Source organism: Sparus aurata, chromosome 1 (genome assembly GCF_900880675.1).
Source record: "Sparus aurata chromosome 1, fSpaAur1.1, whole genome shotgun sequence".
Lineage (NCBI taxonomy): Eukaryota > Metazoa > Chordata > Actinopteri > Spariformes > Sparidae > Sparus > Sparus aurata.
Window position 1 is genome coordinate 10512499 of NC_044187.1, and position 27866 is coordinate 10540364.

At 40.4% G+C, this 27866-nt stretch overlaps 3 protein-coding genes across 9 annotated transcripts; 2 read left to right on the forward strand and 1 right to left on the reverse strand.

The window, feature by feature from the left end:
• The first annotated feature begins 205 nt into the window (after nt 1-205).
• Nucleotides 206-6213, forward strand: LOC115589654 (macrophage mannose receptor 1-like). Its single transcript, XM_030430712.1, has 5 exons — nt 206-1277; nt 2598-2764; nt 3782-3998; nt 5723-6064; nt 6209-6213. The coding sequence occupies exons 1-5, from the start codon at nt 1241-1243 to the stop codon at nt 6211-6213; spliced, it is 768 nt and encodes a 255-aa protein (XP_030286572.1). The 5' UTR covers nt 206-1240.
• A 2583-nt stretch (nt 6214-8796) lies between these two features.
• LOC115588985 (uncharacterized) lies at nt 8797-18349 on the forward strand. Of its 5 annotated transcripts, none has more exons than XM_030429660.1 (22): nt 8797-8896; nt 9312-9450; nt 9931-10039; nt 10176-10269; nt 11153-11303; nt 11440-11557; nt 11772-11897; nt 11998-12060; nt 12311-12433; nt 12582-12737; nt 12842-12895; nt 13374-13603; nt 13796-13875; nt 14518-14607; nt 14710-14790; nt 14872-14976; nt 15163-15268; nt 16494-16566; nt 16749-16756; nt 16845-16896; nt 17818-17870; nt 17959-18349. In XM_030429660.1, exons 2-21 carry the CDS (start codon nt 9321-9323, stop codon nt 17837-17839), a joined length of 1971 nt encoding a protein of 656 aa, XP_030285520.1. In that variant the 5' UTR covers nt 8797-8896; nt 9312-9320; the 3' UTR covers nt 17840-17870; nt 17959-18349. The 5 variants fall into 5 exon arrangements, 4 of the variants coding, with proteins under 4 accessions (XP_030285520.1, XP_030285527.1, XP_030285529.1 ...); XM_030429666.1 differs by lacking the exon at nt 8797-8896 and adding an exon at nt 8910-9064; XR_003985432.1 differs by lacking the exon at nt 16749-16756.
• smcr8b (Smith-Magenis syndrome chromosome region, candidate 8b) lies at nt 18132-27370 on the reverse strand. 3 transcript variants are annotated; one of them, XM_030429648.1, is made up of 6 exons: nt 26640-27370; nt 24897-25309; nt 22509-23263; nt 21660-22133; nt 20488-20983; nt 18132-20307 (listed from the first exon to the last, which is right to left on the reverse strand). In XM_030429648.1, the coding sequence occupies exons 1-6, from the start codon at nt 26817-26819 to the stop codon at nt 19860-19862; spliced, it is 2766 nt and encodes a 921-aa protein (XP_030285508.1). In that variant the 5' UTR covers nt 26820-27370; the 3' UTR covers nt 18132-19859. The 3 variants fall into 3 exon arrangements, with proteins under 3 accessions (XP_030285508.1, XP_030285498.1, XP_030285510.1); XM_030429638.1 differs by having other exon boundaries at nt 21660-22136; XM_030429650.1 differs by having other exon boundaries at nt 21660-22109; nt 26640-27369.
• Between the last annotated feature and the right edge of the window lie 496 nt (nt 27371-27866).

A 27866-nucleotide genomic window follows, 5' to 3' on the forward strand; every position in this document is an offset into this window, starting at 1 on the left:
AAGATAAAGCTGTCCTCCGAAGAGGGGTGGTGGGCCAAAAAAAAAAAAAGATTTTTTTTATTTTTATTTTTACATTTTTAAATATCAATATTTGGATATTGGGCTGAACGTACCTCAAGACGAAATATCGCGATATATCGTAGTATTGATATTTTGGCACACCCCTATTCTCTTGCATGTTGTTCTAGGGGGTTTTCTAGGGATGGGCTTTTATATTATTTTATTTTTTTGTTGGTTGTCAATAGTTGATGTGGTCTGTCACTCCAAATATCATCTCCTATCATGCATGAAATCGGGAAATATTGTACTTGAATGTCTTGAATTTTGACTTTATGGTCAAAACCAAGTCAAAGATCAATATGATATTCTGAATTTGACCTCTCACCAAACTATTTCCTTCATAAGTCAGTTCTTCATTATCTTACATCTTCTTCCTGATGTCTTACTCTATCACAGGTACACATTTGGTTACATTTGGTTACATTTTCACTGCAGCAATGTTGAGAACACTTTTTTCGGAGGCTTCTAGTCGCTGTCTGATCTCTAAAAGATCTATTATACAGATAGTCACTATTGTAGGCAAAAGGCCATTCAATAGAGTTTGTTGTGTTTCATGTTGTTCCATTTTTATGGCTTCACTAGATTCCTACACTCTCTGAAGGTGTTTGATAAACTCTGTTATTTGTGGTAACTTTACATTTCTCTAACCGAGTGTTTCGGGCTGTTTCTGTCACAAGCAACTTAAACATTCCTGACAGGCATCAAGAAGTTCTCTCAACCTGTTAAAGTGTGACACGTGACAACTTTGATTTGCATTTATGAATTTCTGTATGTATTCTATATGGTACATCCAGCTTTTACGACAAGTTATCTTAATCAGGCTTCCTTTTGATATCGTTTTTCACATTTATTCATGCAGGTTTCTGCTTAGTTATCATTTGTCACATGAACTGTGTAATTCAACATCTGTACACTTCAAGGGGTTGATGCTGAGTACTTCTTACTCCCCTGAGTGTTGATGACTCTGCAGATAGAGATGATCAAAATAACAACATACCAGTGTTGTCTTTTTCTTTGTCATCGGCACCTTGGTAGTCAAATAAAGTATGCAAACCAGGTCCTGCAAACAGGTTTCCAATGTAATGCAGTGTACTGTAAGTCAAATGTGTGCAAATCATAGGCGGACAGTTACGTATTTTTTTGAAGCACCTTCAGCCACACACACAGAGAGCCGACGAAGATGGACGCAGTTCTGCTGCTCGTCATGGCTGCATCGGGTCAGTACTTTATTTGTTTTAGAGATGTTTATATTCTTTTATTACAGCAAATAACCTTGTGGGTACAAAACTGTCACCAGAACTCTCAATTAAAAATGATGTACCACATTTATGTAATCCTTCTCCTTTGACTGACAGACGCAGCCGGATGCAAACGGACTCCTCTGAGTTTAAATATTTAGGTTGAAATATTTTGTGGTAACGCTGCAGCCTTTAAAATCTGTAGATTTCTATTTTTTTTTTCCAGTCCAGCTTTGGTGTATTTCATTTACAAACTGTCACTGAGTTCCTCAACATTTCTCGATGCTGAACTGACATTTCAAACAAAAAACAATAAACTAGGATCTGTCACAGCTCATTTATTCTTAAAAATGGGATGATTCAACTAGAATCTTATCAGAATCTGTACCTGCACTCTTTAATATATATAAATATACAGTATATATATGATATATTATATTATATATGTCTACACACACACAGTTTATACACCGATGAGCCAAAACCTTGGGAATGGATCTTTAAATCTTCAAAAAATGTGAGCCTCGCTTTTCAGTAAAACTACCAAAGTATTAACAGATCAATGGACTTAAAGCATCAGAATCCATTAAAGGAGCATTCTGTAGATTTAGTGGAGAAACATTAATGAGTAGAGAAAAATCTTCATGGGTTGATTTTTTTTTTTTTCTGCCTAAACAAACTAAATAACCAAACTGTCTTTGTTTTCATGACTGATAAATAAACTGATCTTGACAGACAACATGTTTATTCACTGATGGAAAAGATCAATATTTCTGAGTTTGCATAATTACGTCATTAATATTATATATTTCCAAATTCTGATGTTGAATTTCTTCTCCGAAACTACTACCTTTAATGATCATCCTCTGTGCATGAGACACAGGCTCTACCACCGGAGTTACTGGGACGTCCCAGAGAACCACTGCTGTAATATATAACTATGTTTTGTATTGTATTGCAGGTTGTCATGTGTTTTTAAAGTCAAATTTTTGCAGATTTTTTAATCTGTATAACAATTAAATGCAGTAAAAGTCTGATATTACAGAGTGAAAATGTAATGGAGTAAAAATGTAAAGTTACATAAACAGAAACACTCTAAATTATCCTTAAAGTGGCAACGGACACCCCCAACCCTGTGGCTAGTTTAAGTGAATGACTTTGTGACATTCCACAACTGTTTTCCCTGACAGAGACAACGGCACACCTGAATACACCGAAATGCAACGTTACAAAGTCAAGATGTATCGTAGACGTCATGTTTCACCCAAATGTAATCAGTGTGTGTGTCTGTCACTGCAGGGCTGAGTGTCGTCTCATCGCAGGTCCGTCGTCAGTACCATTTTATTAAGGAAATGAAAACAATGCATGAAGCTCAGAAGTACTGCAGAGCAAAATACACTGACCTGGCAACTATAGACAACATGGAGGACATGAACATCGTGATCGACGTGGCAAAAAAAAGCAAAGTGAGTTCACTTATGTCTTTCTTTAATCTCCAAGCCAGTTTTGACAATCATGCAAACGACACGCTGGTTGAAAGTTTTGCACTTCCACATTGGTGTGAAGTCAGTAGATACATTTTGAAGTAACATTTTGAGGTACTGTACTTGTACTTGAGTGTTTCCATTTAATGGCACTTTGTACTTTTACTCCCCTACTTCTCAGCAGGACACTGTAAGCAGCACTTTAAGCTTGTGTCTGATGAAGGTGCAGCTTGAATTTAAACTACTCCTACCTCTACCTCTAGAAACTGCCTCATATTTTATTTGTTTATAATAGGAAATGTACTCATAGACTAAATGTCTACATATGTATACACATGTGTACAACTATCATTCAGAAGTTGGGACGTTTTGTAAAAACAAATAAAACAGAATTGGGGAATGTGATAATTTGCTGATCCTTTTTGACATAAACCCAATTTAAAACAGTAAAAAGACAATGTATTTATTTCATGTTCACCTTCACAAATGGGGATGAGGCAACAAAAGACTGAAAGCTGTTGTGTTGGAACCTTCCACAGGTAAACCGGTTCCTCTGTAACAGGTGATAGTATCATAATCAGGTATAAAAGGGGCGTCCTCGAAAGGCTCAGTCGTTCACAAGCAAGGACGGGGCGAGGTCGTCCATCACATGATTGTACAAATGATTTTACTACATGAGCTCAGGAACAGCAGAACTGAGGTCAGTTCTATGCAAATGTTTGCATTCTCTCTTTATTCTACACAGCGTCCCAACTCTTTAAGAATCACGCTATAAAGTGTTTTTAATATAAAATTCCCTTTGTTGGCGGTTTACCAGACTGAGTGTCCCTGTTGAGCTGCAGTGGATGGAGTCAAAAGGAGTGAATGTTGTATTAGAGAGTATGTCACTTTGGAAGATATGAACTTGATTTGTGTCGCTCAGACTGGTGAAGCCTCACATGAACTTTTGAGTGTATATTGTGAGGCTTAAGAAACATGAATTAAAAATGTTGCTTTCAGGGTGTCTATATCGGGCTGTATGATGACGTGAACAGCTGGAGGTGGTCACTGTCAGACACCAGTTTCTACAAAGAGGGGGAGGCCGGGTTCAGACAGTGGAAGACTGGACTACCAGACAACTCTAACAGTCTAGAGCACTGCGCACTGATGTATAATGGACTGTGGGACGACTCTGATTGTAAAAGTCGCCGTAAGTCGGTCTGCATGGATGTCAGAGGTGAGAATATTAAGTAGTGGTGTTTAAAACATACCAGATCAGTTTCTTGAGCTCTCTTTCTCTCATTATTTGGGCCGATAAAGGATCAGTCAGTCAAATTATATACAGCACCTTCCATCAAAGTCAGTCCCATTCAAAGAGCTTCACAGACCACTGACAAGCCAATAAGGCAGCAATTAATATTGATGATTGAGATTGAGAAAAAGAAGATTGTGAGTGATAAATGACTTGTTCGGGTCGAGCAGATGGAAAAGCGTTGTCATAGTCCATCCTGCTGGATTTAAAGACACGCTTCAGTCTCTGAGTCACTCAGACGGAGACATGGCCGCAATTCAGCTGTTCCAGATGATGAAATAAAAAATTATGCATTTTACTCAACAGCTGTCATTACTTGTTACTATTCAGATTACAATATACATTAAAAGACATATGAGAAACTTATAAAATAGAACACCTTGTTATTCCCAACCTCTTTGTTTCTTTCTGCTGATGACCTCTAACACAAAGCTCTGTCTACTTGAGCTTCTTGTTCATGTGTTGTTAGTTCCACCACAGAAACATTTCCCCGCTAAACTTCTCACATGGTGACGTCCAAAGAAGTCAAATGATCCGATGTTTTATGCAAAAGCAAATATTGGAGGAAAGTTAAACGAAAAGAAATACTGAAAAAAGCAGGTTTGTGTATCAGAACTTTTCTCTTTTCTTTCCTCTCCCATCAACCACCTGACGACCCCTCAGATGTTTGTGTTTAACACATCTGAGAAGAAAAAAAAAATGTGCTAATCTATTAGATGTAGATTTTAAGGATGTGATATTAATGGGGAGAGACTTTGAAGAAAGATGACCATGTCGGGCGCGCAGGTGGTCGAGTGGTTAGAGCGCATGCCATAAACGCAGCCGACCCTGGTTCGATTCCAGCCGGAGGTCCTTTGCTGCATGTCACATCCCCCTCTCTCTCCCATATTTCCTATCTGTCTACTGCTTAATAAAGGTGTCTATGCCAAAAAAATCTTAAAAAAAAATGATTCCTTAAAAAAATTTAAAAAAAGAAAGATGACCATGTCCACGACATTGGATGGCGAACTGTAGGGGTGCGCCAAAATATCGATTCTACGATATATCACGATATTTCATCTTGAGTTACGTTATCGATACACTGGTGCCAAATATCGATATTTAAAAATGTAAAAAAAAAATAATAAATAAATATTATTATTTATTTATTTTTTTAACATTTTTTTTTTTTTTTTTGGCCCACCACCCCTCTTCGGAGGACAGCTTTATCTTTATTCAAACAAAGGTATACAACCAAATAAAATTAAAAAAAAGGTTTAAGTAGCTCTGAAACCCACACATATAGATATTTAATGATAGATAATGATAGTAGTCAGTATGTGCGTTAAGAACAGTCACTGTGCAATATACTCTTTGTTTACTTGGCTGTCATTCATGTGAAATTGATTGACAATGTTTTGTAATTCCTGTGAAATGGATTCAGTGCAGTCAATAAATTCTGAATTTCTTCAGTGACACAGATATCGTGATGTATCGTGGATGAAATTTCTTGCAATATATCGATTATCGCAGAATCGCTGTATCGTGATATTATCGTTATCGTGGGCAAAATATCGTGATAGTATCGTATCGCGAGGTACCTGGTGATACCCAGCCCTAGTGAACTGTGTGTTGTAGCACCTCTGCACAGCACTGTGGTCTGTTTTCAGGGCTGAATGTGACGTTCGTCCTCATCGGGACTCTCATGAGCTGGACTGAGGCCCAGCGCTACTGCAGAGACCGCCACACGGACCTGGCCAGCGTGAGAAACACGGCAGAGAACCAGCAGGTAAAGGGCGTGGTACCTCCAGGAGAACAAGCCTGGATCGGTCTTTTCAGAGACTCCTGGAAGTGGTCGGATGGAAGTACCTCCTCATTTAGGTACTGGTCTGTGTCTGACGGTCAGCCTAATGGTGGGAATCTGGCTTGTGTGGTGGCAACTATTGGGAAAGCTGGAAAATGGTTCAACGATTCCTGTGAATACAAGTTACCGTTCGTTTGCTACAGCCTACGTGAGTGTCAACCTTTGATCCAATTAGTATTTATATTTGGATTTTGGTTTAATTTAGCATCAAATCAATGATAATGATATGTAAAGTTATCAGACAGATGTCACAGATGGAGGACAGAACCACATTTTCCCTGTCATTGTTCAGACTGATGAATGTCAATATTTGCATGAACATTTTTATTACAAAGCAAGTGATCAAAGTGCGTCTGGTGAGAAAGGACTCCTCTCTGGATCCCAACGACCCTGCTGTGATGGAACAAATGCTGAGTGAGGTAAATCATGTTGGACCTTTTTGATTTTAAACACAAACAGAACAAATTAAAATAAAATCTTTATCGATCCCCCGAGGGAAAAGCAGAGGAAGAAACAGTTGTGAAGAGGTAGGACACAGAGAAACATGACATGACCTGAACATTGTGTAGGAAGAGAAGGAGAAAGTCACAAAGGACAACAAGCCAACAGGTCGACGCCATAGAATACAATAGAGGAAAATATAAAGAATGATGCAGAATGTAATATCTCTGTGAGTGATGATGCTGAGGAATGTTTTTTAGGTCAAACAGAGGCTGGAGGACCAGGGGGTGAAAGGAGGCGTCAAACTGAGCTGGAGGAAGCAGGCTGATGGAAAGGTCTTCCACAAGGAGGAGGAGGAGACAAAGAAGAAGTAGAAGACCGAGATTTAAAGGGGCACTACGTAGTTTTGGAGAAGAATTTCAAACTCATGATTTTTAAATGTTTACAATATTAATGAGGTAATATTACAAACTCAGAGATAGTTGTGTTTTCCGTCAGTGAATAAACGAGCTGTTCGCAGAGGAGAATAAGGTCCCAGAACACTGTTTGAAGCTAGAGAGGTGGCAGGGTCCGCCACATATAAACAAATTAAAACAGTATAAATTGTGTCGTCCTTTAAGGTCAGTTTGTTTTATTCAATTTATTCAGTCATGAAAACAAAAGAGAGTTTGATTATTAGGTTTGTTTAGGCTGAAAAAAAAAAAAAATAAATCAGCCAGCGAGGATCTTTCTCTGCTCATTAACATTTCTTCACCAAAACTACAGAATGCTCCTTTAATGTTGAATTTCTGTGATTGTTACTCAAAGTCCTCATGTAATGTGTCAGAACAGACCTGCAACATGTGGATGAATCGATCAGTCACATTAACTATTTTGATCATCAGTTAAATCTTTTAGTTATTCATCAACCAAACATACCAAATATTCTCTGGTTCTAGCTTCTTAAATGTGATGATTTGATGTTTTCTTTTCATTTATGATCATAAACTTAATATCTTTGGGTTTTAGAATGTCGGTCGATTTCAATGAGACATTTGAAGTGATCTCATTGGACTGAGGGAACTTATATAATGACTTTATGACTTTATTCACTCTATGAAATACTGTGTGATAAGATAAAATACTGTGTGATAAGATAAAATACTGTGTGATAAGATACAATACTGCAGGTTAGATACGGATAGAATTGACTGGAGGAAACTGCAGTGAAATAAACATGAAAAAGATGAGATTTAATGTTATGAAGAATTTTTAAAATCTGTTTTGTTCATTTCAGAGTGATATTCAGCCCCTCACCTTTCAGTCTATTGAGCCAATCTGTGTTTATTTAAAGCAGCCGCTTCTGGTTTGTTGAATCAGAATGATTTTGATGTTGCTGCAGCTAACAGGAGCTAACTGGCTAAATTAGCACTCGCTCAGTTTGCTAGTTGAAGTGAGGCGGGCATGTGTGATTGGCTGAAGATGACGGGGCGGTGACAACTCACTGTCAATGAACTGTGAAAAATGACAGAATGAAATAAAGTGAGTCTTCATAAAAAGTGTGAAATTAGATAAAGAAGTGTGGCTTGAGAAAATATCAGGAACAATTCTAAGTTTTTTTTTTAAAGTCTCTTGTGAATTTAAAAAAATATCAATTTTTTTGTTATGAATGTAATGATGAATCAACATTTCATAATGGGTTGAGCTTTATAATTTCTTCAATTATTAAATTGGGTTCATTGATAAACGTGATCTGCAGCCCTCTTCTAGATTTTCAGTATACAGAAGTGGAATGTAAATTAGTACATTTACTCAAGTACTTTACTTGAATACAAATTGGAGGTACTTGTATTTAATTTGAGTTTTTGCATTTTATGCTACTTTATACTTGTAACTATCAGCTTTATTTACTAGTCACTTTGCATATTACATACCTGACAACCACGTATCTCCAGATGTGTTGCTGGTGAATGTGTGCGATAAACTGAAGCATGAAACGTTCCTTCATGTGTTCAGAGAATTCTTTCTTTTTAAACTAAATTAACTCTTTACAACCCCAATTGGATTACCTGCAAAATACATCATCACACAGCTGAAAACAGACTTATTTTTTTACAGAAACGTGGTTCTCACAGGACAGCCACAGCACAAATGATGATCTTATAGAATATGATGCTCTGCTGTAGGTTAAACGTGCCAACAGTGTATAAAGGAGTTAAAATGGGTAATATTTATCCACAAACATCAGATAGAAAAACACTGACAGGGAACATTTTACTGCACTGTGACTACTTTTACTTTTCAAAATAAAAGTAGTATTTTCCTAAAAATTTTTAGTGAGAGAGGGAGAAAAAGAGGGGAAAGCATCCGGGGTGTGAACACTTTTTACTTACGTCGCTACACTGCTGTCCACTAGATGGCGGTAACACACTTTATTCTGGTGGGCAAACCGCCCAAAAAGCCGTCGAAGAAGAATAAAAACGTCACTTCCGGTGATGTGTGCTCTGAGAGCGACGGGCGCCAAAAACAACTTATTTATTTTGTTTAAAGGACAACAAAGGTAAGAGAATGCTGTCGCTCACAAAGCTACATGTCATCGTAATATGTTTAAATCGTTTTACGTTACTTTATTTTCTCGTAAAGAGGACAAGCGTAAACATTTACGTTGCTGTTGACAACATAACTTTCTGTTTCCTGCCCAGAAGTAAAGCTAGCTAGCTTCTGAGTGGTGAGAAACAACTGCAACTGTTGTTTAGTCCGTTTGTTAGCAGCAGAATAACGCAGACCAGACACGATTGAATCGTACAAGTTATATGCCCTTTTAAATGTGATTGACAGTGAACAAGTCTCCTCCTCAAATCTGAAACAGTCCAGCCAAGGCAAAGTTTTACAACACGTGAAGGGTTTGATGATGTGGTGAGATCCACACGTTCAATGACTCCTGGTAATTATTGCCTTTTATTTTCTTCTGCTAGGCATTTCTGATGTGTACAGCGGTGGACAGTGGAGAAATAATCATCCTAAGTGATGATGATGATGATGATGAAGCATATGATATATCCTGCAGTGAACCCTCTGTCCTCATCGTGGAGGTGGAGGATGTGAAGAAAAGTGGTAAGTGTTTATTTTAAACACCAGTATGTGTGTGTAGATTATGCTAGAAACTAGAGGTCGACCGATATAGTTTATCATGACTAACACCGAATATTAGAAATCAAGGATGAACTGTAAGTGATGAATTAAGTAAAGTTTACTCAAGTACTGTTTTAAAGTAAATTTTTGAGTTACTTGAGTATTTCCGTTTTCTGCTACTGTGTACTTCCTCTCCGCCACATTAATATGATACATTTAGTTACTATGCAGATTCAGATTGGTCCACTGTTTATATGGTATTAATGTTGATGTGCTACCAATCAGATATTGTTGTGAGAGGAAGTTGCATCAGAGCCAAAGTAGCACATTTTTATATTTTGTTCATTTTATTGTCAGCCTGACAGAAAAATCACAGATACAGATAACGGGGAAAGTGTTGAATATCGGCCTGGTCTTCCCCTGTTGTCAGTGGTGACGAGCTGTTCTTCCTCTGTGTTTCAGACTGTGCTGTAACGCCCAGTGCGCTGGATGAAGACCTGGTCGTTACGTTCTCCCGCCGTGCCGAGGTGCTGCCTCATGCGCGCTATGACTGTCCCATACATCCCTTCACGTGAGTTTATTACCCCACAATAATGGTCAGTAGTTTGTTTCTCTCAGTAAAAGACAATCACACTGCTTCTTCTTCTTCTTCTTCTTCTTCTTCTTCTTCTTCTTCTTCTTCTTCTTCTTCTTCTTCTTCTTCTCAGGGCCACAGAACAAGAAACTGGTTCTCCTGTGCCTGGTAACCAGCTCATTTGCGATCAGTGCTTCTGCTACATCTGCGACAAGCTGGCATCAACAGTATGTATTGGCGTTGAAGTCTGTAAACTGTACACACAGCCACTTTGACTTGTCTTTGGGGAACAATGCACAGCACAGACATTAACACATCAAAAGTAAATATATGCTTAAAAAGGGGTGTAATTCTTCTCTTTTCCAGCTTTGCATCAGTCTTGTCTGATTCACTAGACGATAATCAGCTTTAATTTGTAATGTGTGAACTCTCCAAAGTGTGCACCGTCACCACAAGCCACTGTTACCGCGCAGACACATTTATGCCATACATTTGCTTTTTTCACTTGACTTTTTAAGGTTAGGAGGAGCAATTTCGCTGAATTGCAAGAAGCAGCAGTGTTGTAACATAGATGGACCGCTAACACCTCGTGCTGACACTCAAAGAGGTGTTTACTCACATGTTCAGTCTGGTATTATCTAATAAAACACTGACAAATTGCTGTTGCTCTGCAGTACAGTTTTCCTCAGTGTTTCCCTCCTTTTTGAATGACACTGGTACATTTACGAGAGGTTGTCAAATGGTGTTGTCCTTAAGTCGCTAATAAGTTAGGAAAATATAGCTGTTCTGATCTCTGGTTTTCCCCTTTCGTGTCTTCATATCTGTTAGACTACATGCATTCATGTTGCTGTTGGTGTCGGTCTGAGTTGTCCATGAAGTTCTGTAAAAATGAAAGTTTTCTTGCTTCACCCGGAGGCAGTTACAGAGATTACAGAGAGATGTGATAAATCATGTTGGAACATTTAGTGTCACAGGCTTGTACAGTCGCTATGGTGAGTCACCCTGTGATTTCCAGATATATCTCTGATTTATTTTTTATGAAATTTAGAACATTATAAGCAGCACAAAGGTGATTTATTGCGTTTATTTTGTGTGTGTGTGTGTCTTCAGTGTGTATTGTGGTGTTACGCCGGTGTGTGCCACTGCAACAGCCACAAGCGAAGCAACTTCTGGAACAACCGCAGAAACTGTGCGCTGCTGGGAGGACTGAAGACTTTCAACCTCACACTGTCTGAAACAGATGCACATCTCAGAAATGCAGGTACTTCCTCTGGCACATGTGGATATGGATATGAAATTTGAATGTGGAAATACTCCTTCTGAACCACTTGTTGTGTTATTGTAATTCAATCTGTCTGTGTTCACTGCCATCGTTCATTTGTCTTCCCCTTGTCCAGATGAGTTGTTGCAGAGCTTCAGAAAAGAGCTCGCTTTATACTTCGCTCTCTACATGAAGGGGAAGGCGGTGGAGGAATACGGTCTGAGCATACCAAACCAGCAAGGCCTCATCTACGAGTGAGTGTAACCTCCTTCAGATGACCTTCTTACACCTTCTTATTGTCGGATTCACTATGTAACCAAAAGTATTAGGACTTTTGGACCTCAACGCTGTTTTTTTTTTTTTTTACCAATCCGTACGAACTTCACATTATGTCACATTCCAAACACCAACATTATAAACGAATGAAAAGTGACATTTTGGCTTAATTTAAATGTTTTTATTTTGCAGTTACACGCCTGTGTACGAGTTTGTGTCGTCGTTTCTGAACAAAGCAGATAAACAGAACGACAGAGCAGCTGCCATCATGAGACTAGGAGCCGTTGAGGACTTTATTAGACATTTTCCAATCTCAGGGTAAACAAACAAACACATACACACACACCGACTGTGACGTTAAAGGTTGTAGATAACTGGTTGTCTTCACAGTTGTTCTGTGTATCAATTTTCTTAACAGGAATTTCATTAGAAAGTCTCCAATGGCTAATCCTGCTGAGGCCAAAGTGCTGTTACTCAATAGGTACGTACACACACACACACACACACACACACACACACACACACACACACACACACACAAGCACACAGAACCCGTCTAGTGTCCTGTCTATAACTAATTCATTAAGGTGTTTATCCTCTTCATCCGTGTGTGTGTGTGTGTGTGTGTGTGTGTGTGTGTGTGTGTGTGTGTGTGTGTGTGTGTGTGTGTGTGTGTGTGTGTGTGTGTGTGTGTGTGTGTGTGTGTGTGTGTGTGGGTTTGGGTTTTTCAGGGTAATATCATCCTTGCAGAGACAGATGGTGATGGCTGACTTCACCCCAGAATTCGCCCGTAAACTGCAGGATTTTTACAAGAAATTATTTTTCCCAACTGAGCTGAAGTGCCTGAAGAACAGGTGTGTGTGTGTGTATGTGTGTGTTTAAATGTGCCTGCGACACAGCAGTGTCTCATATAAGCTTTTGTATGTGTATTTCTTTATTTCCCCCCCAAGTTACAAATTAAAGCATTTATGTGTATTGTAACTTTTTGTGTTCGTGTTTCAGCCTGTGTGTCCGGCCGTGGGACGACGTCCTGCTGGTGTGTGTGCTGAAGGGTCAGAATGTGTCGGGCGTCCGCAAAGACAAAGGCAAGAAGGACGTCCTGATTGAACAGATTTCTGTAGTTCTACTGAGAATGGAAGTACTACAGCGACAGCACAGGTACAAAGTGAATTCACACACTCATATACATCATAGACACACACACTCTTTCCTTTTTCTAGTGCTTATAAAACACAACCTGGCTGTGCTGTCTCTGTCTGCAGGTACAGAGAATTGTGCCGCTACCTGCGAGTCGTCCAGACCGATGATTCCAAAATGTGAGTAGTCAAAAATAAACCTATTAAATAAGAATACCTCTCCTCTAGAAATAAGCAATTAAGTTGAGCGGGATTAAGTTTAATGTCATTGTGTATTTCACAAGGACGGTCTTTATCTATTTTATGTGTTTATTTATTTCCGAAGAGTCAAACCATGAGCATGAAAACATTACTGTGGATAAGAAATGATTATATATATATATATAATATGTTACATTTTTGGTTAGATAATTCAGTTTTGTGTGTGTCAGTGAATGTTTTTGTTCTAGAAGAAAATTGGCAATAGTTTAGAATTTGTCCTGCAAATGCATATTTATAAATGACATGAGTAGTTGCATCCAAAAGCTAAATATATGATTGTTCAGCCCCCTTTTTATAAAAGAGTGCAGCCGTGGCCTTTCAAAATAAAATCTCATGAATATATTATTCAGACGTGATTGATGACGCCTAGTTTTTGGCATTTGATGTGTTTCTCCAGGAGCCTCCAGCAGCTAAAGGACCTCATCCCTTTCTTCAGGTGCCTGGAGGGAGACTTTACATCCGCTCTGTTCAGTTTCTTCCCCTCAGTGAACGCACCCGCCTCTCGCCTCACGCCACAGCTCTTCCTCTTTTATCTCTGCATCTTCAAAACGGCAACAGCCCCAAAGGTGGTGGTGTGTCAGCCATCGCAGCTCTGCGATCCTGAAGCAGCGTGGGAGCGAATAAAAGGTCAGACATAGATAGATAGATAGATAGATAGATAGATAGATAGATAGATAGATAGATAGATAGATAGATAGATAGATAGATAGATAGATAGATAGATAGATAGATAGATAGATAGATTCTAGATTTTTACTTAAAACGGCTCTTAAAAAAACGAAAAGGATTTTCTCAGAAGTCAAATTCTTATCTCTTTAGGTGCCGTGCCGTTGGAGCGTGATGCACTGGTGAAGTTTGGGCTCAGGGTCCAGGGATGTTGCTCTGCTGTCTTCACTGATGTAAGTCTACAAACACTCGACACTGCTCGTTTCACAACAGAATAAACAATAGAAATGTCAGCTTTTTATGGCTTGGACCTTTTTATGACCTGGAGCTATTTAAAAAATAAGTAGCCTTAAAAACAGACTGTAATCTTCCTCAAAGGACTGTGAAGCAGAAGTTTTTAACAAATAGCCTGTTTTCGATTAAATATTGCTGCAGTGACTTGCAGTAAACACACCGTACTAAAAGTACTGGAAAGTAAAATGGTGATTATGCAACTCACACCAGAACAATTTAGATGGATGAACAGCGATGAAAGTAAGAGGGAATATATATATTTTGGCTTTTGGAGAGAACTCCCCCTTTTATTGTTTTTGTGGTATTCCGCTATCGGACAATGGTCATTGATTGATTGTTTTTAATTGCACATCTGTCTGTTACTTTAGTTTCATCATATGAATATGTGTTTATTTCAGCTTTCAAAGACTTAACTTCTGCCCTGCCTCTGAGTCATTTCAGATTTTACTTGTGTATTTTTCTGTGTGGTTAAGTGATGGATGTGTTTTTTTCTTCTTTTTAATCAAAGCACACCGACTCTCCTTGTATTCATTTCCGTACTCTGTGTGTGATTGTACGTCTGATGTCTTTTCTTGCTTCAGTCTCAGTGTTGGACCAGTTTTCTCACAGTCGTCAACTCGGCTCCTGATTCAGTCTCCTGTCTACCAGCACCGAGCACAGAGTTCCTAAATGTGTGTATTTCTTATTCATTAACAGCTAATGTTTAAATTTTTTTTATCATTTTGTCAGTTTTTTAGTTGTAGATGTTTTTCATTTTTTTTCTCATTCTTCAGCAAGCAAAGGCTGTTGTGTCTACTGTCCTGCGCGACCAGCACTTGTCAAACACAGTGACGATCCCTCGATTCTTTCTGGAGGTTCGTCTGCTCTCATCTACTCTTTGGCATTATGAGTGGGTAGGGTAAAAACGGTTATCATATGTGTGTTTGTGTTTACAGGTGTACCCAGATCAGGCCTTGTTGTTGTTAGTAACGGGGGCTTTAAGTATGAGAATCCTTAATTCTGCTCTGAGTCCAGCCCTCCCTGTGCTCAAGACATTCAAGGTAATCTCCTCTTCCTCTTTTTCCTCGGTCTCTATCTTGTTGGTGAACATGTAGTCCACAGTTTCCACGTTCCTTCTCATCTCCTATACTTCCATCTATGGCTGAAATTATATAAATAACATTCCGTGGTAATTCTGGAGGAGCCATGAAGACGAATTACCAACCAATACCATTTCTGTCCGTCAGGAGAATGGGTGGGCTCTCGAGTGGCTGTGGGAGAGTTTGTCCTCCAATGCAGAACGTCTCAGCTCCTTCTTTCAGGAGGTCTCACAGGAGATGCAAAACACAGCAGGTGAGTGTGTGTGTCTGTGTGTCTGTGTGTGTGTGTGTGCACATCTGCTCCTGTTTTAATTAATTAATGCACTGTACTACTTTTCTCACTAACTGGGGGTTGAATGATCACAGAAGGTTTTATGAGCAGGACAGAAGAAATGAAACAAGTATTCAGATCTTTGACCAAGAGTAGAAATACAATAATGTAAAAATACTGTTACAAGTAAAGGTTCTGCATTCACAATCCTGCTTAAGTCAAAGAGATATACACGATCAACAGCATTTTAATGTTGGTAGAGACTGAGTTGGTTAAATACAGTAGAAGTAAAACATGTAATGAAAGAGCAAACGCATTTTTGCATCCAGTGGCGACCTCTAGTGGTAGCAAGCAGAAACTGAACAGACAGTCTGCAGCACAGTCAGAACCACGGCTCTATAAAGGCCTCAGTCTGCTTTCAAGTTTTCGTCAGATCTGTATCTGTATGCTGGCAGAGTTTGGGGCTGAGTCTGACATTTGATACTCGAGCAGTAAACCCGTCTGGTCAAAGTGCTCTCAGTAGCTGGTGTCTGTGTGCAGCCAAAGATTGTGTTTTGTTCTTAAGTTAACAATGTCGCAGTTTGGAAACAAGCAACTGAAGTGTTTTGTTTAAAAAAAAAAAATAAAAAAACACAATAAGGGGCTCAGGATACTCACGCAGCTCTACGCCAAAAATGATGTCAGTGTGTCAGATACAATATACAGGATATAAAGACGGATGACAGGGTCTCACTTCCACTTTCCAAAAAGAGGTAGCAAGAGTTTGTACAGCACTGATCAGGCAGCGGAGCATGAAAACCAAACAAATATGGACGCCTGACAACAGCCACGGCCAGTTGTTTAATGTAATTCAACTCATTTTATGATGGTTTTTGGTGTTTTACTTATAAATGATAAAGGATTGACGTCATCGTGACAATTAAAGGCGTGATGGAAAAAAACTATTTATCACAAAACATGATTTTGTTGTCATAGTTGTCATCTTTTCCCATCTGCCATTACTGAGCCAACATGCTGATCTCTGCAGTCGTCACCTCTTTGCTCTCGGTGCTCATAAATTACAAGATTGAGAATACAAAGATGCACTCTACAGAGCCACGTTGACCGTATCTGTGAATGAGGATGAAACAGCTGTTGAGTACAGAATCTTTCTTCTTGGAGGTTCAACACGGCCACAAAACATCATATTTCTTTGTTTCTCTGTCAGATGGGGATAATTTGTTACCCATTCTACGCACCCTTGCACCCACTCAGTCTTCTTCCGCAGAGAGCGGGGACCAGTGAGTCATATTTAATTTATCCGCTGCAACAAAAGCACCACAACCCTTTGAGCATGAGAAAACAGTTCAGATCAGAGTTTCTCTGTTCCTTTTTTATACCGGATTGTAGAAGTTAGTAGAAGGCTGTGGCTCTGATCTGTTGCCTTGTTTTCCATGACCTGTCCTGCTGTGGTGGTGATCAGCACTTACTGTAAGTTGCTCCGTCACATGTGGTGATCCTTCAGCGCGTCTTCATTGATGTGTTGTTAATCTAACATTCTGTTTTTTCCCTCCTGTAGGCAGCCCAGTGCCTGTTAAACTCTTCTCCTCCCAAGTGTTGCAGAGTCAGCTGTAAGTCCCACAACTCTCACCCACTGATCCCTCCTCCGAGTCTTTCCCTTGGTATACCAAGATCCACTTTGAAAGGAGAAATCTGTTGTCGTTTTACTTTTTTAACGATGAGTAATTTATCCTTAAAGGCCAACTGTATATGAGGGCACCTTGTTGACACACACACCCAGCTCCTGTCAAAGATGTTGCCTTTTTATTTTTAGTTGGTGTGTCAGTGGTAGACATCCCTGACAATATCCAACCATTGTTCCTTTTATGGAGGCTCGACTTTACACTGATGCCTTTCTGCTTGCTAGAAGAAGAATTTTTGCCAGATATCTGCATAATATTAATTTCTACATAGACAGACTTCTGATGACTCTTCTCATCAATCTAATCAAATTGTAAACAGTAAACTCAACCATATTCCTGTACAACAGGGTCCACAGGTACCTCTGGTGCAGCGTTTTTAAATAATTAAATACTGAAGTCAAAACACATTTTTTGGCAAGTATAAAATATTCTTGTACTACCATCCACCTCCTGTGTGGAAATGACTGAGATCATTCTTTTGTGTGTAAGATTACGAAGCTGAAACTACATCAGACTTTATAAAATATGGAAGTAGTCTCTGCAGTTTTTGGCACTTCTGCGCAGGCTTCATTTTTCAGCCCCAGAAGTTGCCGACTGAAAACTGCACATCACTCTGCCGCGCTCAGTGGAGTTGTTCATACTCCAACATTGTTTTTTAGACTTTAAAAATCAAACATGACGGAAATTATTCTCAGTTTGCTCAACAATACGCACAGCTGCAGTGCCGGGCCATCGTATTCTGGTGCATCAACAAATGTCAAAAGTTAGAACAAGTTGAATGATTTGAAGTTTATCAATTTATCACAGTTGTTGGTGAATGTGTCAACGTTTTTTGTTCTCCTCCCTCAGGGCTGATTCTCTCTCACATTAACGGCTCCATTTGCACAAAAAACAACCAAACTGTAAGTGTTACAATAACTTCAACATTTGATGTGAAGCCTCCATTTTAAACACGTGTTGAATTATGCGTTGTGTCGTTGGTTGTCGTAGCTGGGTCTGATTCTACACTGATGTTTCCGGCAAAGACCAAGGCCGCAGCACTCGCCTCCAGACGGCGCCGAGCTGGATAAGAGACGGGTCGCGAGTGACAGCCACAGTTTTTTGAGGAGACTTTGAACACATCCTGATTGTTATTAATTTAATAACATCATCGAGACACTTTATGTTGCTTCATTCTTTAATGACTTTTTCAGTGTTTTTTTCGGTTCTTGGGATTTTTATTTTCACGTTAATCACTGTCAGGAGATACTTTTGGATATATACTTTTTATAAATGATCAGAGGAGGAAATTAAGTGTCGATAAATAAATGGAAACATTTACTTTTATTATTCTATTTGACAATTTATGTAAAAAAGAAAATAAAGTGTTGGTTGCTCTGGATTGCTTCATTGTTTAATTTATAACCCCAATGTAAAATATATCACTTTATTTTCTAAATACACACAAAACACACACACACACTAAAATCGGCTCATATTTGCATCAATACAGTAACAAATATAAAAGTACAGTGTAAAACAACAAGGCTGTTTCTCTGTCGTTAACTCAGCTGCCTTTTAAAGAAGTGAAGTTTAACTGTTTAAAGTCAAAGTTATGTACTATTAACAAGTATCTAATCTCAAGGAAAGATTTCAGGTGTAAAATGTCAGTAATATGTGAATTTGTCATTTTAAAATTGTACTTTGTGCTGAGCTAAAGAAACCTTCCTGCTGGCTTCATTTCTCTGTCGGGGTTAAACTCTTCAGGCATGTCAGTAAAATCTTAACTGACGCACAACCACACGTCCAGCTGGTTTTAGGCTTGTTTAGCAAAAGCGGGCAAAGGAGGCTAAAATTAAGATTAAATCCCTCTGTTGTTTAATGTCACTCACACTAAGGATAGTTCACCCAAAAAATAAAGATTCAGTCACTATCTAACCCCCCATACAGATGGAAAGTCAGGTGACATTTTGTAGACAAGAAAACATCTGTGGAGCTTCACAGAACAACAACATTGCAGCATTTTCCAAAACAAATCAAGGAGATGGAGACTCATGCAGCTACTTTAGCTGGGATGTGCGCCAACTATTAGTGAAGCAGCTCCAGTGAAACTTATGGCTTTAAAAAAGGAAGCAGATAGTGTTGGTTTGAATCTATTTGTGTTCTCTGGGCTTCTGGAGACGTGAATTTTGCAAAACTAGCTGTATGGAACTGTTTCATTTTTAGAGAAGTCTTCATCTACATCAGTTGTTTAAGAGAGGCGTCAGTTCTGTGAAGCTCCAGCACCAGAGCTTCCATCGTCATTAGGTGAGTAGACGATGACCCATTTTCATTGGCTGACGTGTCAGAAACACTTAGTGACCATTTTAAAATGACAACCAAGCTGCTCAATTGTTAAATGACAGAGCAACAGACCTGGTGGACTAGATACACTCAAGGGCTTTAGTAAATAATAACCAGTCCGTGTAGAACTGGACCACCAAGATACACACACAGGCAACAATACGCTGGTATAACAGTAATCTCAGATCTGTTGTTTTTAAATGATATAGTCTTCATATGTGGCTCAATTATGGATTCAGTAATCAACCATCATTTTAAAAACATACTTCATAAAAAAATCCAGTGCTTCAGCTGTAGAAGCCTCCAGCATGTCAAAGGCTTTGGTGCTTGTGAGGCACTAGTGCATCTTCAATCAGTAATTCAGAGATTCATGTCTGACTCGGCATCATGGAGTTAAAATCATGCATACACACTAAAATTAAACACTGCATTTTAAAAACAAATAAGCTTGATTCTTGTGTTTTAGCATGTTCACAGTGGCAGGTGACATAACTCTGTCTCAGTCATCGTCAGAGAGAAATCAGTGCTTTTAGTTGAAGAATATTTGAATACATTATCTTTACACTGTATTATGCTGCATGTGTATTTCTGTGCAGGTGAATTGGGCTGTAAGAAAACCTTAAAACCGGCGGTCCACGTCCCGCATGGCGCTGTTTGATGAGGTCAGACAGGAAATGCATCACCCTCAAATCGCTCTCACTGCTGCAGATACCTCGCTTGAACAGGAAGTCCTCTTTCTCTGAGCCGTCCGTCCCTCCAGCAGTTGTCGGACGTTGTAAAGCGGGATGAAACGTGTACAGCAGAGCCTGGTTGGCCAGAGCAGTCAGGCAGCTCTCCAGGTGCAGCAGGTAGGTGAGGCCTCGGCTGATGCCGGTGTTGGGGTCGGCCAGTCTGCTGATGAGGGAGCCGGAGTATGACGGGCAGTGCAGCGTCCTCTGGTCCAGGTCCAACAGGGACAGATAACGACTGTAGCGAGTCAGAGACTGAAGGATGGTGGCAGACGAGCCGGAGGGTGATCTTAGAAGAAGAGGAGAAAAAGAGAATAGAACAAAGTTTATTTGTTTTCATCTGTGCTTCCTGAGGGCTGTGCACGATCAGATCTTAGAATAATACTTTAATTTTATAATGAGATTAATAAGACATGAAATTAAATATATATATATAGAAAGGCAGGTACTGAGCCGTCTTATGGAGTACCTGTGTATTCCCATCAGTCTCCAGGTGAGCAGGTCGGTCAGTTGAAGCGGTGTCGTCAAATACATCATCACAGCACTTCTCTCGGGACCAGGAGCAGGCAGGAAGAGACTCAGAGCATCCACCAGTTTCCTGACCAAACCCTCATCTCCTCCGACGACGACCAGCGGCCGGCCGCTCAGGAGGCAAAACACGGCATGCTGGGAAAACGAGTTCTGTTTGAGGAACCTGAGGGCTCTGAGTCCAGCCCTCCTCCTCCTCTTCCTGTCTGAGCGGGTGTTGCTGTGGATATTTCGATTGGGAGTGGGCGGGTCCGAGGAGCCGGTGAAGCTGTTGCAGTCAGACGCCTCGTCGATGCTCAGCAGCCTGAGAGGAGCGCAGGGCGGAGACCACTGTTCAACCTCCGCCAGGGTGACAGAGGGGGCGAAGTTCACATGAAGGTCAGGCACCGTCTGGTGGACTTCAGGCCACTGAGGCGTCGAGTCCACGGCTTCTTCAGCTGATAACAATAATAACATTTATTACATGTTAAAAGACATCCCTGGTTTATAACAACCTGGGTAACATTTCCACAGTTTTGTCCCTCATTTCTATCAACAAAAATAACATGTACTGACGGAGTTATTACGAGATTCTCATACAGTTTGTGGTGAGAAACATGAGCAGTCAGAGGATCCGACAGGTTTTAAAGAACGTTATCTGGAAGAGAATATTAAGGAGGTGCTAAAATCACAGAAGCTTGATCACTAGTCGGAGGCGCAGTCTGAAATGTCAGCCCTCTTGCTCGTCTTCAGGCCTCCCTGCACTCTGCTATTTGCCAGAGGCTGTGGACTGGAAACGTTGGCTCATGATAGAAATAGTTGTTTTACAAATGAAAAAAGAGTTCTTTAAACACTGACTTCTTTCACACTTACACAGCAAGAAAACCACAGAGTGAACTGGTATGAATGCTGGACAGTTGGTTTCAGAAGGTTAAAAAAATGATCAGACAAAACGTTGAAAAAGGTGTTTGCACGTGTGTTTCTCTGCAATTCTTTTGCACATTTAAAAATCGATTGTTGACAGTGACCTCCCTCCAAACAGGAGCAGAATGACCCCAAATGCATGGATGGAAATGTTTACTACAGTGTCTGCATAGTCTTAAAATTGTGTTTGAAAGACGAATGTTGTATTACCTTGCAGTAGTCTGGTCGACTTCTCAGGTTCGTCTTCATGGACTTGATTGCTGCTCAAACCCTCACTGACCTGCTCCACTTTGATTGTAATCTCACTACTGACAGTTATTTGCTTTAAGGTCTCATATCTGTCAACAACACTGTCATCCTCCTGAACAGGTCGTTCATTCGAAGTCGTTGTATCCAAAGTCTTCTCCTCCTTGAGGACATCATCACATTTATAGTCCGTCAGCGCCTCTTCTTTATTTCCAAAGCCGTTACTTAGAGATTGGTACTCCGTCTCTTCCTCTTCGATGGCGGTGAGGTCGTCAGGAATGATGGACTCGGTGGTGCTCAGGACCTCGATGCTGTCCTCACTGTTGGCTCGTTTGGCGTACGCTCGCACACGCCGGGCGCCTACATCTACCGCTCCTCGCTTGTAAGAGGTGTCCGTCATCCCGACCAGTGCTTCTGTTGAGGAGAGTGAATCGTCAGCTGCTAAAAGAAGGATATTTGAGAGTATATCAAATAATATGTGGATTATTTGTTCAATTCATTATTCATTCATCCATTCGTTGTCAGTGATGGCTTATTTTTGTACAGTGTCATGGAGGGCTGGAGCCGATTCCAGCAGACATTGGGCAAGTGACGGGGTGCACCCTGGACAAGTCACCTGTTTAATTTATTAGTTAATATTTAATCTAAATCCCTGATTCCAAAAAAGGTTGGACACTGTTGTTCTTCTCACTTTATATGTTGCAGGCATCAAATGTATAATGATTGTGTTTATATGAAAAACAATAAAGTTTATCAGTTTGAAAATAATAATGTTCAAATGAAAATTAAAATAATCAACTGGTTGTTTCGTACCTCTGCTGTCAGATCCAGTGTCGACGTGCTGCGACCGGTAAGACTTCTCGGTCCCGAGCACTTCAATGCTGTCGCCACTGCTCACGCTTCCTGTCATCTCCGTGGCAACACTGTCGTCAGGGGTCACTGTCCTAGCTTCATCTGCCTCCAGTTTGATGGGGATCTCCTCCACACAGGAGAAGAACGACTCCAGGCTCATCGGTTCTGATTGAAACGCCTCGACGCTGCTCTTCGTACCTGTCGTCCTCGGCAGCTCCACCTCAGCAGCATCTCCTCCCTCCTCCTCATCACCGTCCTCTGGGCTCCACAGCTCGAACAGGAAGTTGATGGGGGTGAGTCTCTTGGACAACAAATTTGTGACACGAGCAGTTCGCAGCATGCTCCTGTCGCCACGTAGGCGGCGCTCTGTGTCAGCGAGCTGCTCCTTCATCAGTGACAGGAAGTAGGCATTGCAGAGCTCCTCTAAAGGCTTCAGACGATGCTCAGACCTGCGGGTGGAGGTGGAGATGGAGGGGCAGGGCTCAGGAGGAGGCAGTAAGGCAATCGGATCAGTGAGGGAGTCAGCTGGATCGTAGGGCAGGAAGTCAGGTTGTTTTAGCTTCCTGTTTGGGTAGGAAGTGACCTGGCGGAGGAGGTCTCTATGATTTGAGATTGAACGCTCCACGGCGTCAAGCTCACCTGCCTTTTCTCCCGACTCGGTTAGGCCATTAGCCGTCTGTGGTTCAGTCTCCTGTTGCAGAGTCACCCGTGTGTACCTGAAACATTCAGAGAGAGATGCATGCATAATTATTTAGGAGACTGTAAGAGTAACCTACCAACAGGCTGAAAAGCAGCATTTCGCTGCTCTGTCTGGTTTAAAGTTTAAAAATGTACTCTACAGCATCTTTAACCGCCCAACAATAATATCACAGTCTATGGAGTATATCTGTATTTCACGGTGGCAATACAAGAAGTTAAACAACATGAAGTCAGGCAGGGTTTACTCTGTAAGCTTGATTAAGTCCAACTTTGATTGCGTCACCTCAATCTACAAGCTTTGAGTCTGTCAGGGCTTACTATTTTCATAAGATCAGTGTTAAAAAAAATAAATTGTTCAAATATTGAACTAATTGAAGTTTAATCGCCAACTATTTTGATATTAACTGATCTTTAAGGTAGTTTATCAGGTAGCTACTAAAAGGTAAACAAATGTGTTTCTCTGTTTCATGTCAATATAAATTGAATATCTTTTGATTCCAGACTGTTGTTCAGACACAACAAATGATTTGAGGATCTCGTCTCGTGTTCAGGAAAAAACGACTGGCATTTTTAATTCCTTTGTGAAACTTTCTAGCCCAAACAATAAATTAAGCTGAAAAAAATCAATACAAAAATTATCAACGACTGCAATAATAAAATGTTGCTGTGTGCTTCTCGCTGGCTGGAGAAAAGAACAAATTATACCTTCCTCATCTGCGTGACTTCAACCATCTTTGCAACATTAATTTCATCAGCAGCTCATCTCTACAAGGCTTCAACTAAAAAGTAAAGACAGCATGGACTGTGTGCACTCCACTGTAGTATGTACACGTCAGGGTTAACCTGACACGCCACACAATCAACAACCAACGGGTTTCACTTCATGTGACTGTTTACACTTCTGCTCAGAGCTGCGTGGGTGTGTACAAATTAAACTTTACTGTCGGTCCAATGGTAGCTTCACATTTATCATTCCAACTGGTGCACTCAGTTTGTTGACCTCAAATATTCCCAGTATACTACAGGTGTTTCCACTCAACCTGGCTAATTAGACACATTATGATCTTATAATTATCCTGTAGTGTGCGAACGTATGAAATGTTGTGTTGAAGCAAACTAGAATAACAATCACTACATTTCAAAACACGGTGTTTCTATTGGCCGACAGAGCACATCCACCCACTCGAGGTCAAACAACTCTGACCTGTATCTGCCTCCTAAAGAGGTGCAAAATGCTAACAAGTGAGTCTGTGCACACCAACACAGTCCTTTGGAAATGTCTAATCAGTCCTGAAATCACCTGTGTGGGTGGACAATTACTGTCAGTATCAGAGCTGGTAAAAAAAAAGTCAGTGGTGAATGCTAATGTATCCGTAAGTCAGCAGTTACATGAACAACCCTGATTTGAAAAAAGTTGGGACGCTGAACGTAAACAAAAAGGATGCACAGATTTGTTTTATCAAATGTTTTGAACCTGTGTTCAACTGAAAACGGTACAAAGACACAATAATGTTCAAGCTGCTTAAGTTAATTGTATTTTGTAAAATAAACTCATTATAAATTTCCTGCCTGCTGTTCACAAAGCCAGAAGAACCACAGCAACCCAACTTTTTGGGGGAATCAAAGTTTTAAATAATATTCTGATCTTACTCGAGCTCTTGTAACTTCCTCTGCAGCTCCATAGAAAACGCTTGTCTGTTTCCCGTCTTGAGGCTGTCAGCAGCCTGAGAGAAGCACGTCGACAGTTCACAGAAGTTCTCCATCAGCTTCGCCTGGTCCGAGCACACATACGCCACGCAGAAAGGACGCACCATCCCCCGAGCCTCCAGGTCGTACAGGGTCATGTGATGGACGTATGCAAATGCGTCCTCCGCTGAATCTCCGAGAATCACTCTGGAGTCCTCGCTGAAGTTGAGGCGGGGGCCCGGGGATGGAGGAGGGACGGGCCCGGGGCCGGACGCCTGGTAGTCCACGGACATGATGCGAACAGAGAAGTGGTTGAGGTCGAATGACCCGATGACTCTGGGGTCATCTGGTATCGTCAGCACAGGCTTAGGTCCAACCTGGAGACATTATTACATTATTTAAGTCTTTAATACATCAGAAAATACTGAAAAATCCCTTCTACAGTGTCAGTCGAAAGGTCTGATGTCGGTCTGAAACAGTTAGTTGATTAACACAAAAGTAATCAGCAACTGTTTTGATAATTGATTAATTGTTTGAGCAAGTTTTCAGGAATAAACAAAAAATGTTAATCTTGTTCATATTCAGAATTACAGTATTAGTCCTAGTTTGTATAAATTTGAATTCCTAATTGTGTTCTCTCTGTAATACAGTACTGGAACATCATCTGTCATCATCACTTTAATTGCTGCTTCTTTTTTTTTGTGACTGCTTCAAGTACTGTGTTTATGTGTGTGATGGCTGTCTTGTGCGACTCCCTCCATCTTGTTAAGAGTATACTCTGTGTGTTCTCAGATCTCTCTTGCAAAACAGATCTTTATCTCATCGAGACTTCCTGAATAAAAGTAAAGCTCACTCACTATCAGTTACAACACTTGAAACACGGAAAAACACTGAGCTGCAACATTCATTTCGGTTGAGAAAAACACAGCTACACAACCGCACGCACGTAACCTTAAGAAAACAAAAGTAGAAGACATACGGAAATTAAATGAATATTATATCATTTAAACTCCTTGGATTTTTATGAACTTCTGTGCTTTGTCAAAGTTAGATCAATATCAGGAATTTGGTATCGCCAACAGCCTTGAAAATCCATCAAGTTATTATTGTGTTATTGAAGTTATTGTTCTTAATGTAGAATGATAATTATTAATATATACTATTATATTCACTTTTATACTATGCACATAAATATGAGGTTGAAATCAGCTCTGTTTAACAACATTAACACACATTAATGTGAGTGGCCTCAGGTATTGTTCGGCCTATAGCCTTCTTATTGTGATTTATAATATTTTCTATTCTTCTACATAATGTTCACTTTGTCTGCTGAACTGTATCTCTATAAAAATATAGCTTTAATGTGTTTTATTGTTTCCTGTGCTCTGCTCTTATGCTTTTGTGATCTTTATCTGCTGTATTTTTGCCTTTCGTTTTGTCTTTTAAATACAATTTTAAAATGTTCTTAATGTCTTAGTTTGAATTCATTTCTAAAGCCCTGTAAAGCACTTTGAATTACTTTGTGTCTGAATGGTACCATTAAATTAAACTTGCCTTCTTCCCTCAGGAGATCAAATCAGGTCACCTCATGATAACTTCACATCATAAAACTATAAAGCTGTGAGAATGATACCCACGATGATTGAAAGAGCAGATGCTACGATCATTACAGGTGGACAGTTTATTATCCAATGTTAAAGCACACACCTGCTCTGAGAATTCAGCCACCAGTATGAAGTCTCTGTGAAACTGGGCGGAGGAGGTCCAAGGGTTTGACGGGGGTAAGAGGGGGACCGATAACTCCTCAGGTATCGCATCCTGGTCCTCCTCTCCTCCCCCAAAGCCCTCCGTGCCGGTGAAGGCCAGCAGGTCCGGTGACCCGATCATCTCCACACAGTGAGAGGGTCAACCCATAGAGCTGTGTCCGCTTTGATCTACTCTGCGCCGGGCTGATCCAACATGACGCCCCGGTGCCGCCCGGCCTCCAGTCTGTGAGTCAGCTGTTCGGACCAACAACTTACCGCAGAGTTAAAAACTTGTTGCGCAGTTGTCCAGAGCCACGAAGTGACGGACACTGAAGCTGCGCCACAGTAAAACGTCTGTGACTCTCTTATCTCCGTCCCTTCAACAACAACGGTCACATAAACAAGCTGCGCCTCGAGGGAGCCGTCATCAGAGGAACGTTAACGGAGAAGCGAAAGTTCCCCGCGTGCCGCAGTCACACGGTTAGCTAACGTCTGTCCCGGGATTAGTGTTCCGCTTTTCCGTAGTTAAAGAGAAAACTTTCAGTCCAACACTTGAGGCTCGGTGTCGTGTGTTTTGCCGGCAAGCTGACCCCTCTACACCCATATTTAGCCATGTGACAGGCGCCGGCTGAGGACGTGCCGCTGCCGCTCACGGCTGTTGCGAAAGCGGCGCTTAATGGGAAAGAAGGCTGGAGGTCCGGGGGTCCTGACTTCCGCTCAGAAGTTTCAAAATAAAATGAATATTTCAACTTCCGGCTAGAAACACTAACTTTACGACAAAGGTTAGGGTTAGAACCAATATTGCGTATCCAAAGAGTGCTTGATAAACTAAATGTGAAAAATTAACTCTATGAACTGTTCATGGGTGATGAGAGCATTTGTTTTATGTAAACTCCCTTTTTTATTCATTATTTATTGTACATTTATATATATATAAACACACATATACATACAAGTCTATTCATTTCTTTTACTATCATTTTTGTTTTTTGTTATATAACTGTCCTTTGGCTGCTGTGGCAAAGAAATTTCCTCGTTTGCGGGGCCATAAAAAACTTTTGATTCTGTTTTTTCTTTTTACTGGTGACCAGGTTGTGAAGTGAAGCAGTGAATTGTACCATTTGGAGATTAGAAAAACCTCTTGAGGAACATCTTAAAAAACAGTCAAACCTGTTGACCAATGAAACAT